Source organism: Nicotiana tomentosiformis, chromosome 5, assembly GCF_000390325.3.
Source record: "Nicotiana tomentosiformis chromosome 5, ASM39032v3, whole genome shotgun sequence".
NCBI classification, from domain to species: Eukaryota; Viridiplantae; Streptophyta; class Magnoliopsida; order Solanales; family Solanaceae; genus Nicotiana; species Nicotiana tomentosiformis.
The window spans coordinates 2,105,922-2,118,446 of NC_090816.1; the positions used below are offsets into that span (position 1 = coordinate 2,105,922).

Sequence of the window (12,525 nt, forward strand, 5' to 3'; positions counted from 1 at the left end):
ACCAGTAGTCCAAACACCTGCTGGTATAAAGCCAGTTGGTCATAAATGAATTTTTGTGCGAAAAAGGAATGATAAAAATGAAGTTGAAAGATACAAGGCTCGCCTTGTTGCACAAGGATTCTCACAACGACTTAGAGTCGATTATGAAGAAACATATTCACCCGTTATGGATGCCATAACATTTCAATATCTCATCAGTTTAGCCTTACGTGAAAGGCTTGAAATTCATCTAATGGATGTGGTTACAACTTATCTATATGGGTCACTTGATAATGAAATTTACATGAAAATCCCCGAAGGATTTAAAATGCCTGAAGCATATTCAAAATCTCGGAAAATATACTCAATCAGATTACAAAGATCTTTATACGGTTTAAAGCAATCTGGGCGCATGTGGTATAATCGCCTCAGTGAATATTTGCTGAAAGAGGGTTACATAAATGATGTTATTTGTCCATGTATTTTTATAAAGAAAATGGCTTCAGAATTTATTATACTTGCTGTTTATGTTGATGGCATAAATCTTGTTGGAACTCCAGAAGAGCTCCAAAAGGCAATTGAATATCTTAAGAAAGAATTTGAGATGAAAGATCTTAGAAAGACAAAACTTTGTCTTGGTCTGCAAATTAAACATTTAGCACACAGGATCTTTATCCATCAATCTACCTATACAGAAAGGGTCTTAAAATACTTTTATATGGACAAAGCTCACCCATTGAGTATAATGGTTGTTCGATCACTTGAAGTGAATAAAAATTTGTTCCGACCTCCAGAAGAGGATGAGGAACTCCTTGGTCACAAAGTACCCTATCTCAGTGCAATTAGTGCACTAATGTATGCTGCTAATGCTACAAAGCCTGACATAGCATTTTCTGTTAATTTACTAGCAAGATATAGTTCTTCTCCTACACAGAGATATTAGAACGTGATTAAGCATATATTGCGATATTTAAAGGGAACTCTTGATATGGGTTTGTTTTATGCTAACAAAGATAATGCAGATCTTGTTGGTTATGCAGATCCATGTTATTTATCTGATCCCCATAAAGCTAGATCTCAAACCGGGTACGTGTTTACATGTGGAGATACTATCATATCATGGCACTTCACAAAACAATCTATTGTTACTACTTCTTCAAATTATGCTGAAATAATAGGTATTCATAAAGCAAGTAGGGAATGCGTATGGTTGAGATCAATAATTCATTTTATTCGAGAAAAATATAGTTTGGAATGTGAGAAAAGACCCACAATTTTATACGAAGACAATACTGCATGCATAGCCCAATTGAAGGGAGGATTTATAAAAGGAGATAGAACGAAGCATATTTTACCAAAATTATTCTACACACACGATCTTCAGAAAAATAGTGACATTGATGCGCAACAAATCCGTTCAAGTGACAATCCGACAGATTTATTCACTAAATCTTTGCCAACTTCAACTTTTGAGAAGATGGTATACAAGATTGGAATGCGGAAACTCAAATATTTGAAACAAGGTTTTCATCAGGGGGAGTAAAATACGCGATGTACTCTTTTTTCCTTACTAAGTTTTTTTCCCACATGGTTTTCCTTATAAGGTTTTTAATGAGGCAGCTAGAAATGCGTATTACTAAATATGTGTACTATTTTTTCTTCACTAGGATTTTTTCCACTGGTTTTTTTCTAGTAAGGTCTTAACGAGGCACAATACCTTTTAATGAACATCCAAGGGGGAGTATTATGAAAATAATTATATTGTGGATGTTCATTTATTACTCCGCTATAGATAATCTTCCTGAAGAAGATTATCCATTTAGTACTCTGCTGAAGTTTATCTACAAGCAGCTGATGCAGGCAGGTTGTAAGTAGCTCAATGAAATGATTTGCAGCAGCTTCTTATTAAACAGGCAGGTTGCAAGCAGCTCATGCAGACAGCTTACAAGCAGCTAAAGAAAAGCCTCGCAGCTGCTTCCTGAAAAGCCTCGCAGTTGCTTCCTTTCTTCTATAAATAGAGGAGTTTTCAGTTCATTATGTACATAAATTTGAAGTTTGAATAATATATCAGTTTCTCCCTATATTTGTCTTTACTTTAAAGTCTTTATTTTATACCAAAACTTAAAATATCCAGTGTATTTTTTAAACTTAATAACTCTAGCATCAATGTTAAATAATTACTCCAAGATGGTGGTGGTGGGGGGGGGGGGGGGGTTTCGTATTATTACATATTAAAATAATATTTTTATTTAAATATTTATATAGGACATGGTTTTCTATTTTTTGTTATTGATATGGTGTAATACTCATATTTCAGTTTTTTTTTTACATTTTATTTCTTTGATGGAGTATATTTTTTAAGATTTAGTTAATGTTTTTCTTAGCATATTTTTTTTTAGCTTAATCATGAATAAGTAATAAAAGTTAACGTAAAAAGAATGATACGTATAGTATATTTACTAGTTTAATTCACTCATTGAGTGCTAATAAACTTTTTGCTAAGTTACTATTCTTAAATGTGCATAATCATATGAAAATCTTGAATTTTAAACTCATGATGCCAAAGTTTAAGGCTACTCTGATTCTTAAAATAACACAGTAAATATCGTAAAAATAGCACGGGCTAGCCAGTTTTTGGACTGGTATTTTAAAAATAGCCAGCATTTATAAAATTATTGAAAAATAGCCACTATTTTACTGCAACACGGACCGGTCCAGCATAATATACCGAAGATTGATGCACATGTGTATGAACTTCCAGCATATTATGCTAGAACTCCAACACACGGAAAGTTTAAGCATAATATACTGGAGATTGGAGTACTTGTGTATGAACTTCCAGCATATTATGCTGGATCAGTATATTATACTGGAACTCCAGTATATTATGCTGGAATATTTTTCGGATTTTGAACAGTGTTTTCGTTCAGATTTATTATTACATGAAAAGTGGCTAAATTTTAATTACTTTTAAAAATGTGACTATTTTTTAATTACCACTTATAAATCTGGCAATTTTTGAATTTCTCTCGTAAATATCTTATAAATACTCATTTTTAGTAACTAGCGTAAGAAAGAAAATATAAAATGAAACAAAAATGCATTATATGGCCCAAAGGCGAACAAGTAACGCTCAACTGGCCAAAAAAGCATTTCATGGCCCGTGAAAGTGAAGTGTATTAAACACTTACATGATCATTAATAATATATGTGCTATTTTTATACAACATGTAGATCATATGTGATTTTATCAAGATCTCTCACTTTTTAAAAAGACGATCCTAATAATAAATAATAAGCGACTAGCCAAAAATTACTTGGGCAATCATAAAGAATACATGGGCAATTTCTTGACAACACATAGGCGATCATAAATAATACACTGACGATTTCTAGGTAACACGTAGCGATTTATAAGTTCGCCAAGATCTCCCATTTTATAAAAACGATCCTGGTAATAACTAATAAGTGTTCTACCGTAGATCACTTAGGCAATCGTAAATAATACATATGTTATTTTAGGTAACACATAGGCGATCTATGATTTTAACAAGATCTTCCACTTTATAAAAAATAATCCTGATAATAAATAATAAGTGATCAACTGGGGGTCACTTAAGCGATCATGAATAATACATGGACGATTTTTGGGTAACACATAGTCGATCTATGATTTCTCCAAGATCTACCACTTTATAATATCCTAATAATAACTAATAAGCGATCAATCAGAGATCACTTAGGGATCATAAGTAATACGTGGACGATTTCTAGATAACACATAGGCAATCTATAATTTTACCAGGATCTCCCACTTTATAAAAAAAATCATCCTAGTAATAGCTAATAAGCGACCAACAAAGATGATTTCTAGATAACATATAGGCTATCTATGATTTTACCATTATAAAAAAGGATCGTACTAATAACTAATAAGCAATCAATTGAAGATCGCTTAGGCGATCAACTATAATACATATGCGATTTTTAGGTAACACATAAGCAATCTATGATTACACCAGGATCTCTCACTTTATAAAAACATAATCCGGATAAGAACATATAAGCGATCAATCAGAGATCACTTAGACGATCATATAATGCATGAGCGATTTCTAGGTAACACATAGGCGACCTATGATTTTACTTGAATCTCCCATTTTATATAAAAACGATCATAGTATAACTAATAAGCGATCAATGGAAATTCATTTAGATGATCATAAATAATATATGGTCCATTTCAAGATAACACATAGGCGATCCATGATTTTGCCAAGATCTCTCGTGTTATGATCTTCTACATCTCATATATTCCCGTTATGTCATCTGGCTTATGTTCTTTATGTTGCATTCAGACTCTACGAAATTAGGTCGATACTTCCAGAATCACTCTAAGTTACAACTATGAATATCCAAGTATATACATTTATATGTAGCAAGTTCATGATAAGAAAACTACACATTATATGTTACACAAATACTAACTTTATCATTAAGTGATACAATATCAAGAATACCTTATATGTTAGACAATGAGACTAATGTCAACTAGCAGTTCCCCTATTATAAGCCTCATGTTCTACAATCTCATTGCTGCTTCTGCTGCCAAGTTTAACTGCAAGTTCTTCAACTGCTACTTTGACAACATCACTTCGAACACCAATGTCAGTCGCGTATCTGCTCATACAATACATTCCTGCTGTTACTGTGGCAATACCAACAGGACTAGGAATTAGGAACTTCAGAGGTGAGGAAAGAAGCGCGGCTAAAGGAGCGCCAACGACAGAAGAAGCTTGTCCGCTACTTCCAACACCGAGTCTATCAACTGTCACAAGACCTGTTTTGCAATACAGCGCGAAGTCCTCGCAATTGTTTTGGAACACATCATAGTTCCCGAATCCATTTTGAAGAAGATACATTGCTCGGTGTATGACCATCTCTGAAGGATCTGACACTGCAGTAGTGCAAGTGCCTCCTCGCACTTTAGTAAGGAAAACGGATGGGCTTACTCCATACTCAAAGATGTAGAGTGAACCATTGCGGATAAAGCAATCCAAACAAGAAAGAACGACGCCACTATTAGGTAGCTTAAATCCACAGTCAGGAAAAGTTGGACATGAAGAAGAAAGATCTGATATTTCCTCGGCAACATCAGAAGAGGCAGAGGCCTCGACGCGGTTAAAATGTACCACTTTGCTTCCACCAACAAAAATACCTATGAATACAACCAGATTTCTCAAAAGACTTTAGAGTTGAAAAAATAATTGTACTAGTTTTCAGGAAGAAAATTTGACCTCACTATTCAACAGTAATTCAAGTAGCACGATAAGTTAAATCATATAAACAACATGGACTTGTATATCTTAGAAATTTGTAGCTGACCACAGGAATTTTTTTTTTTTCTTTTTTCCTTTTTTTGTGAAGATTCGGGCGAGGGGGGAATGTCCACTTTCGAGATCAACAACAATAACAAGCCCGGTGGAGTTTCACAAGTAGGGTCTGGGGAGGGTAGTGTGTAGGGATTGTTTCTGATAGACAAGAAAATATAATAAAAGAACGTATGAGATTAAAAATTTCCAAGCACTAGATTCATGGTATTGTTTATAAAGATATGGTTCAATCTAAGCACATAATAACACCATGGATTTTCTACTGAGATTAAAAGGTAGGCTATTCTAATTGATTAAAGAAGTTCTGAGTTCTGAATCCTAATGCGTTTATTTCTACTGATTTCAGTATTAATTGAATCCAAAATCACACACAAGGTGTTGACTCAAGCCATTATACACATATGAACCACCATATACTACTCATTTCTCAATGACAAAAATTATCATTCTGATTGCAGGTAAACTCTACCCAATTTGAGGGCCAAAATGAACAATGGAAGCATAAAAGGGTCGCCCGGTGCACAAAGCATCCCGCCTTTACGCAGTGTCCGGGGAAGGGCCACATCCCAGGGTGTGTGTGAGGGTGTGTGTGAGGTAGGTAAACTACCCTGAACCCCGCACGCTAAGGTGGTGTGAGGTAAGCAACTTACCCTGATGCAAGCATTAGTGACTGATTCCACGGCTCGAACCCCGCACGCCAAGAGGTGTGAGGTAGGCAGCCTACCTGATGCAAGCATCAATGGCTGATTACACTGCTCGAACCCCACATGCCAAGGGTAGGCAGCTTACCCTGATGTTTGATGCAAACATCAATGCCTCTCGAATAAGTCCATCAAACCCAAGTAAAACATTAAAAAAAGGAAATCAAAGATTAAAGCAGCAGCCTAATGTGAATTTTACCATGGTGGGAATAAGCAAAAACAGCTCTATAAGTGTAAATATGATCTCCTGCTTTGATCTCATTCCTCTCCACTCTGTTTGTCAACAACCCCATCTTCTCTACTCAACTTCTCTGTCCTTGAAAACAATGTACTTTTTTGCAAAAATGTCACAATCTTTTAGAACTCCTACATAGACCCACTAGTGCAAACTTTTGGTCAATCATGCAAATGGACAAATTTCACCGTCTCTTAATCCCCATATAGATAACAAAATAGACACAATGTGTCCGAAGATCAGTGGTTCACCGAACGATCTGCTCACCAACCGTTACCAAAGGAAAACGATGGATACATTATATTATCTGACAATGAGGGAATCTGCATGTTTGGTCATTTTTCTTTTTCAGCTTTAGCTATTCTATGTCTGTAACTTCAGCTTGTTTGGATGGTTGTTATGTTTCGTTTCGTAATGTATAGTATAATATAATATTATATTGTATTGTATTGTAATGTATCGTACTGTATCGTTTTGATGTATATAATATTTGGATAGATTGTATTGTTTGCCGTCGTATCATGAACTTATGCACTTGCAATATTATAAAGAAAAACTAAGGTATGAGGTAATATTATTATACAAAAAGGTAGGGTAAAAGATAAAATATGATTTTTTTTAATAATAAAAAGAGCAAAATGAGAGGAAAAAATAAAATAAGAAAATGATGCGACCACACCAAATTCGTCGTTTCATAACAACAGATTTAACGATACGATACAATAAAATTTAAGTACCAATCAAAACAAACATTGTATTTAAAGTAACAATACGGTACAATACAACATGTAACAATCCTCCAAACAAGCCGTAAGACACAAAACTTATTTTTTTAATCATATTAATCTAATTGAATTTACCCGCTATGTTAGTAATGTCACAATACTATTTTTTGTCACATTGAATAACTTAATATTACCTATCTTAACAATAAAGTCAAAAAAAGAGAGTCACAATATAAATATATTTTTATGTGTCATAATAAGTAAATTTCAGTTATATTAATATGACAAAAAATAATTTTACAACTCAACAATTCATACTCTAGTGATAGAAAATGAGATAAGGTGTGTCAAAGATTGTAGTTTCGTTGGTGAGCTTATAAAACCAAAAGAGGAACTAGATCGTTTGTGGTGAACGAGCAAAACCACAAGTGCTGTAATCAACTTGCACTGTGAAGCTAATAAGAAAACCTTGTTACCAAAGGGACTAGACGTAAATATTATATCGGTGCGCGAGCCAGTATAAAAATGTTTATATCTCTTTGTTATATATTTTATTTAGTGGGCGTTTGGACATAAGAATTGTAAGATTTCCAAAAAATTCAAGTGAAAATGATATTTGAAAATTAGAGTAGTGTTTGGACATGAATATAATTTTGTGTTGTTTTTGAATTTTAATTAGTGACCTAAGTGAAAATTTTGAAAAATAATATTTTAGAGTTTTTTAAATTTTCGAAAAATTCCAAAATTCATCTTAAAAGTGGAAGTTGAAAATTTTATGGCCAAATAATGATTTCGAAAAAAGTAAAACAATTTCGAAAAAAAAATTAAAAAAATTGTCATGGCCAAACGGGCTCTTAAACTTGTCAAAAAAAATTCATTTAAACGTTTGAACTAAGACTGACATATTGAACACCTAAGCTCAAACTGTAGTATACCAATTAGATTTTTTTTTTCTGGCCCTCACACGCTCAAGTTTGATGTTTTACACGCATAGTGCCGTGTTATCCATGTGTGTTTAATAGATACAATTGAGCTTGAGTTCAAGTGTTTAATAGGAACAACACTTAGTTTAAGCGTCTAAATGAAAAAAAGGGATCTGCTTATGTATTTGGCCAAAATCAACCGCAGGTTCATCATTAAAAAGAACTCACTGTCAACTTAGAAGAGGATCATTATCCTTTCACACATTAATAACCAAAAAGCAGTTTCTGTAACAATATGTATAATAAGAGAATGACACATTATACGCTAATCAAATACGCAACTTTCATCCTAAATGTACAATATCAAGAACATTTTGTATGTAATTAGAGTACTGATGTCATCTACCAGTTCCCGAATTAGAAGCCTCACATTCTACAATCGATCTCTCATTTCTGCAACCAAAGCCAAGCTTCGCTGCAAGTTCTTCAACTGCTACTTTGACAACATCTTTTCGAACACCAAAATCAGTTTTATATCTGTTCATAAAATACATCCCTGTTGTTACTGTGGCCACACCAACAGGAGGAATTAGCAACTTCAGAGGGGAGGAAAGAAGTGCAGCTAAAGGAGCGCCAACGATAGAAGAAGTTTGTCCACTACTTCCAACGCCGAGTCTATCAACTGTTAGAAGTCCTGTTTTGCAGTACAATGCAAAGTCTTCACAATTGTTTTTGAACACAATATAGTTCCCAAATCCCTTCTGAAGTAGATACATTGCGCGGTGTAGGACTGTTTCTGGAGGGTCGGACACTGCAGTAGAGCAAGTTCCCCCTCTTACTTTGGCAAGAAAAACAGGTGAACTAACTCCATATTCGAATCTGTGGAGTGAATCGTTGCGAAGAAAGCAATCCAGACAAGAAAGAACGACGCCACTGTTAGGTAGCTTAAATCCACAGTCAGGAAAAGTTGGACATGACGAAGAAATGTCTGATGTTTCCTCAGCCGCAGCATCAGAAGAGGCAGAGGCAGAGGCCGAGGCCTCGACACAGTTAAAATGGACCACTTTGCTTCCACCAACAAAAATACCTATGAATTCCATATTTTCAGAAGATATAAGACAGAGGAGTCATACATAGGTTTTATTGTACCACCAAGAAAGATAGAAAAGTACGCGGTTGAGCAACATTAATAACAACAAACTTAGTGGAATCTCACAAGTGGGGTCTGGGGAGGATAGTGTGTACGTAGACCTTACCCCTGCATGGGAAGGTAGAGTGGCCGTTTCCAATAGATTCATGCTGTGGTAGAGCAAGCAACAGTACTTAATTAAAATCATAGCTTAAGGCTGCATTTATAAGATGAAGTGGACTCTCGTATGGTTAATCATGTTACTTTGATCATGTTACCTTATTTCAGTGTCTAATTAATGATGTAGTACAAAACCTATATAAACTGAATGCCAGTGAAAGTAATGAATTCATATCGCCGATCTCAACTTGTTTGGGACTGACGCATGTTGTTGTTGTACACATATGAACCTCCATACATAAAAAGTAAGGTGCTCGGGGCATAAACACTAAAAATTTCATGCTGATTTCAGTAACTATATCAAAATTCGCATGCAAGACATCAATTTAAGCCAGATATACATATTAACCTCTATAGATACAAGTGAGCTACTTATTGCTCAATTATGAAAATTTGTCATCCTGATGTAGGTAACTTCTACTAAATTCAATATTGTTTGAATATAAAATTACACACAAGCTGTTGATTCAAGCCATTATACACATATGCAGTGTTTGCTCCGACTCTTCAAAAATGCCGCAGTGCGTGTCAGATCATCCAAAAGTAATGTATTTTTGGAGTATCCGACACTAGCGCGCAGCATTTTTGGAGAGTCCAAGGCTCCAAGCGACATAACTCATATGAACCTCCATATGTATAAATTAAGCGACTCACTTCCTCAAAACTATCGTGTATAGACTTTAAGGGCAAGGTGGTCTAACCATCGAGGTGAAGTCAGGATCTAAAAGATCGAATGGAATAATATATAAACAAGTAAATCCCTGATGCAGGTAAAATGTTGCCAATTTGAGGGCCAAAAAATCCAAATAAAACAATGAAAGATATCAGGAGCGCCTATTCTATGAGAAAAGACAAATCTTGACTGTCAAAACCAAATGAAACATTAAAAATCAAGATTACAGCAGTAGCCTATTATGAATTTTACCATGGTTGGTGTAAGCAAAGGCAGTTCTGTAAGTGTAAATATGGTCTCCCGGTTTGATTTCACTCCTCTCAACTATGTTTGTCAACAACCCCATCTTCTCTGCTCAACTGTTCTATTCCAGAAGACAATGTACTTAGTAAAAAGTCATTAGTATCTTTTATAATTTCCACTGCTTATGTTGATTAATAATATATGCAAATGGACACATTTCATCGTCTCTTAATATTAACAAAATATATACGTGTCCGAAACTGATGGTTTAACGAACAATTTGCTCAACAACTATTGGACAGCCCGGTGCACAAAGCATTCCGCATTCACGGAGGGTTCGAGAAAGGGCCACACCCCCAAGAGGTACGGTGTAGACAACTTACCCTAATGCAAGCATTATTGGCTGCTTCCACGGCTCGAACCCAAGACCTATAGGTCACGTGAAAACAACTTTACTGTTGCTCCAAGACTCACCTTCTAATGAAAAAGATGGATACATTTAAACTAATGATTGCTCAACAACTGTTACCAATGGAAAACGATAGATATATTTATACTAATGAAATCCATGACATGAATATGAGTCTGTAGGTTTGGTCTTTTTATGTTTAAGCTTTAGCTATATATTCTATGTCTGTGATTACATGGATCCAAGCTACTAGTAGCATTAAACTTTTCAGAGGTTTTTATATACCTAAGTCATTCATGACCTAAGGAAAAGGGAAGTAGGTAGCCTTCTGACCTTGACAAATTCAATCTTATTGCTCCATTTAGCAAAGCAGTATTATAAATGTAAAATGAGAGGATTAAAAGCGATCATATTCGGTAAAAGGTGCAAATAGCACACATTAAGAATAAAATAAAAGAAAGATTCTTGAGATGGTTTAGTCATGTCTTGCGTCGATCTTCAGATGTACTGGCCTGTAAGTGAAATCATGGCCAATGAAGGTGCTAAAATATAATTAAATTCCGAGGTCCCTAGTCCGAGATATGAAATTTTGATGAAAAATTAAAAGTTTAAGTTCAAATAGTGACCGGATGTCAAATTATGTGCAAACGATCACGGAATAGAATTTTGATGATTTCAACAGTTCCGTATGGTGATTTTGGAATTAGGAGCATGATCGAAATTTAATTTGGAAGTCCATAGTGGAATTAGGCTTGAAATGCCAAAAGTTGAATTTTTGGGAAGTTTGACCGAGGGTTGACTTTTTGATATCGAGGTCGGAATCCGATTCTGGAAATTGAAATAGGTCTGTTATATTATTTATGACTTGTGTGCAAAATTTGAAGTCATTCCGAATTGATTTGATGTGTTTTGGCACAAGATATAGAATTTGAAAGTTCAAAGTTCATAGATTTTGATTTGAGGTGTGATTCGTCGTTTTGATGTTGTTTGATATGGTTTGAAGCCTCGACTAAGTTCGTATTGTATTTTGGGACATATTGGAATAATTGGTTAAGGTTCCGAGGGTCTCGGGTGGATTTCGGAAGGTAATCGGAATGGATTTCGGACAAAGAGGGTTGCTGTTGCAGAAATTTCGCCAGATATTTCTGGTACCTGGAGCCGATTTTAGAATCTTATATCTCGCAATTCATAAGGAATCAAAAGAATTTTAAAACACGAAAGTTGTAGTCGTTTGATTCTAGTTTCCAGAAAGTTAAACCATTCATTATTTGGACATTTGTACAGAAAGTTATGATGGATTGAATGAAGGCTGGTAGAGCCGTTTCGCCGGAAATTTCTGATGCGTGGAACCGATTTTGGAACCTTATATCTCGCAATTCGTAAGGAATCGAAAATTTTTCAAAGCATGAAAGTTGTAGTAGTTTGATTCTAATTTCCAGAAAGTTAAACCATTCATCATTTAGACATTTGTACATAAAATTATGAACGATTGAAGGAAGACTGGTACAAGCAAGTTCTGGTGGACTTTTAGTGACGGAAAATGAACTTTTAGTAACGGATGAGCAGAAACTTAAAGACCAAAAATGGTCATTTCCTTCATTTCGTTTTGGATTTTTGGACGATTTTCACGGAAAAACATTGGGGTAAGTGTTCCTTATCCTATATTGATTATATTTCATGATTCCATACTCATTTACGTCATGAATCCATAAATTTATGGAAGAAAAATCAAGATTTTTGCAAAATCATCCAAAAATAAAAATTTAGATTTGGAGACTGAGTTGTTATCGGAATTTGGTAAAATTGGTATAGATGGACTCATAATTGAATGGGTTGTCGGATTTTATAAGTTTCGCCGGATTCTGAGATGTGGTCCCCACAGGCAAATTTTGAGCTAATTTCGGATTTTATTGAAAAATGTAATATTTTCTTGTG

The 12,525-nt window shown here is 34.8% G+C and overlaps 2 protein-coding genes across 3 annotated transcripts; both read right to left on the reverse strand.

The window, feature by feature from the left end:
- Positions 1-4,391: 4,391 nt before the first annotated feature.
- Positions 4,392-6,505, reverse strand: LOC104095385 (protein LEAD-SENSITIVE 1-like). Its single transcript, XM_009601542.4, has 2 exons — positions 6,273-6,505; positions 4,392-5,197 (listed from the first exon to the last, which is right to left on the reverse strand). The coding sequence occupies exons 1-2, from the start codon at positions 6,364-6,366 to the stop codon at positions 4,527-4,529; spliced, it is 765 nt and encodes a 254-aa protein (XP_009599837.1). The 5' UTR covers positions 6,367-6,505; the 3' UTR covers positions 4,392-4,526.
- A 1,675-nt stretch (positions 6,506-8,180) lies between these two features.
- LOC104095253 (protein LEAD-SENSITIVE 1-like) lies at positions 8,181-10,759 on the reverse strand. 2 transcript variants are annotated; one of them, XM_009601436.2, is made up of 3 exons: positions 10,191-10,759; positions 9,213-9,255; positions 8,181-9,043 (listed from the first exon to the last, which is right to left on the reverse strand). In XM_009601436.2, the coding sequence occupies exons 1-3, from the start codon at positions 10,191-10,193 to the stop codon at positions 8,355-8,357; spliced, it is 735 nt and encodes a 244-aa protein (XP_009599731.1). In that variant the 5' UTR covers positions 10,194-10,759; the 3' UTR covers positions 8,181-8,354. The 2 variants fall into 2 exon arrangements, with proteins under 2 accessions (XP_009599731.1, XP_009599666.1); XM_009601371.4 differs by lacking the exon at positions 9,213-9,255 and having other exon boundaries at positions 10,191-10,755.
- Positions 10,760-12,525: the final 1,766 nt, after the last annotated feature.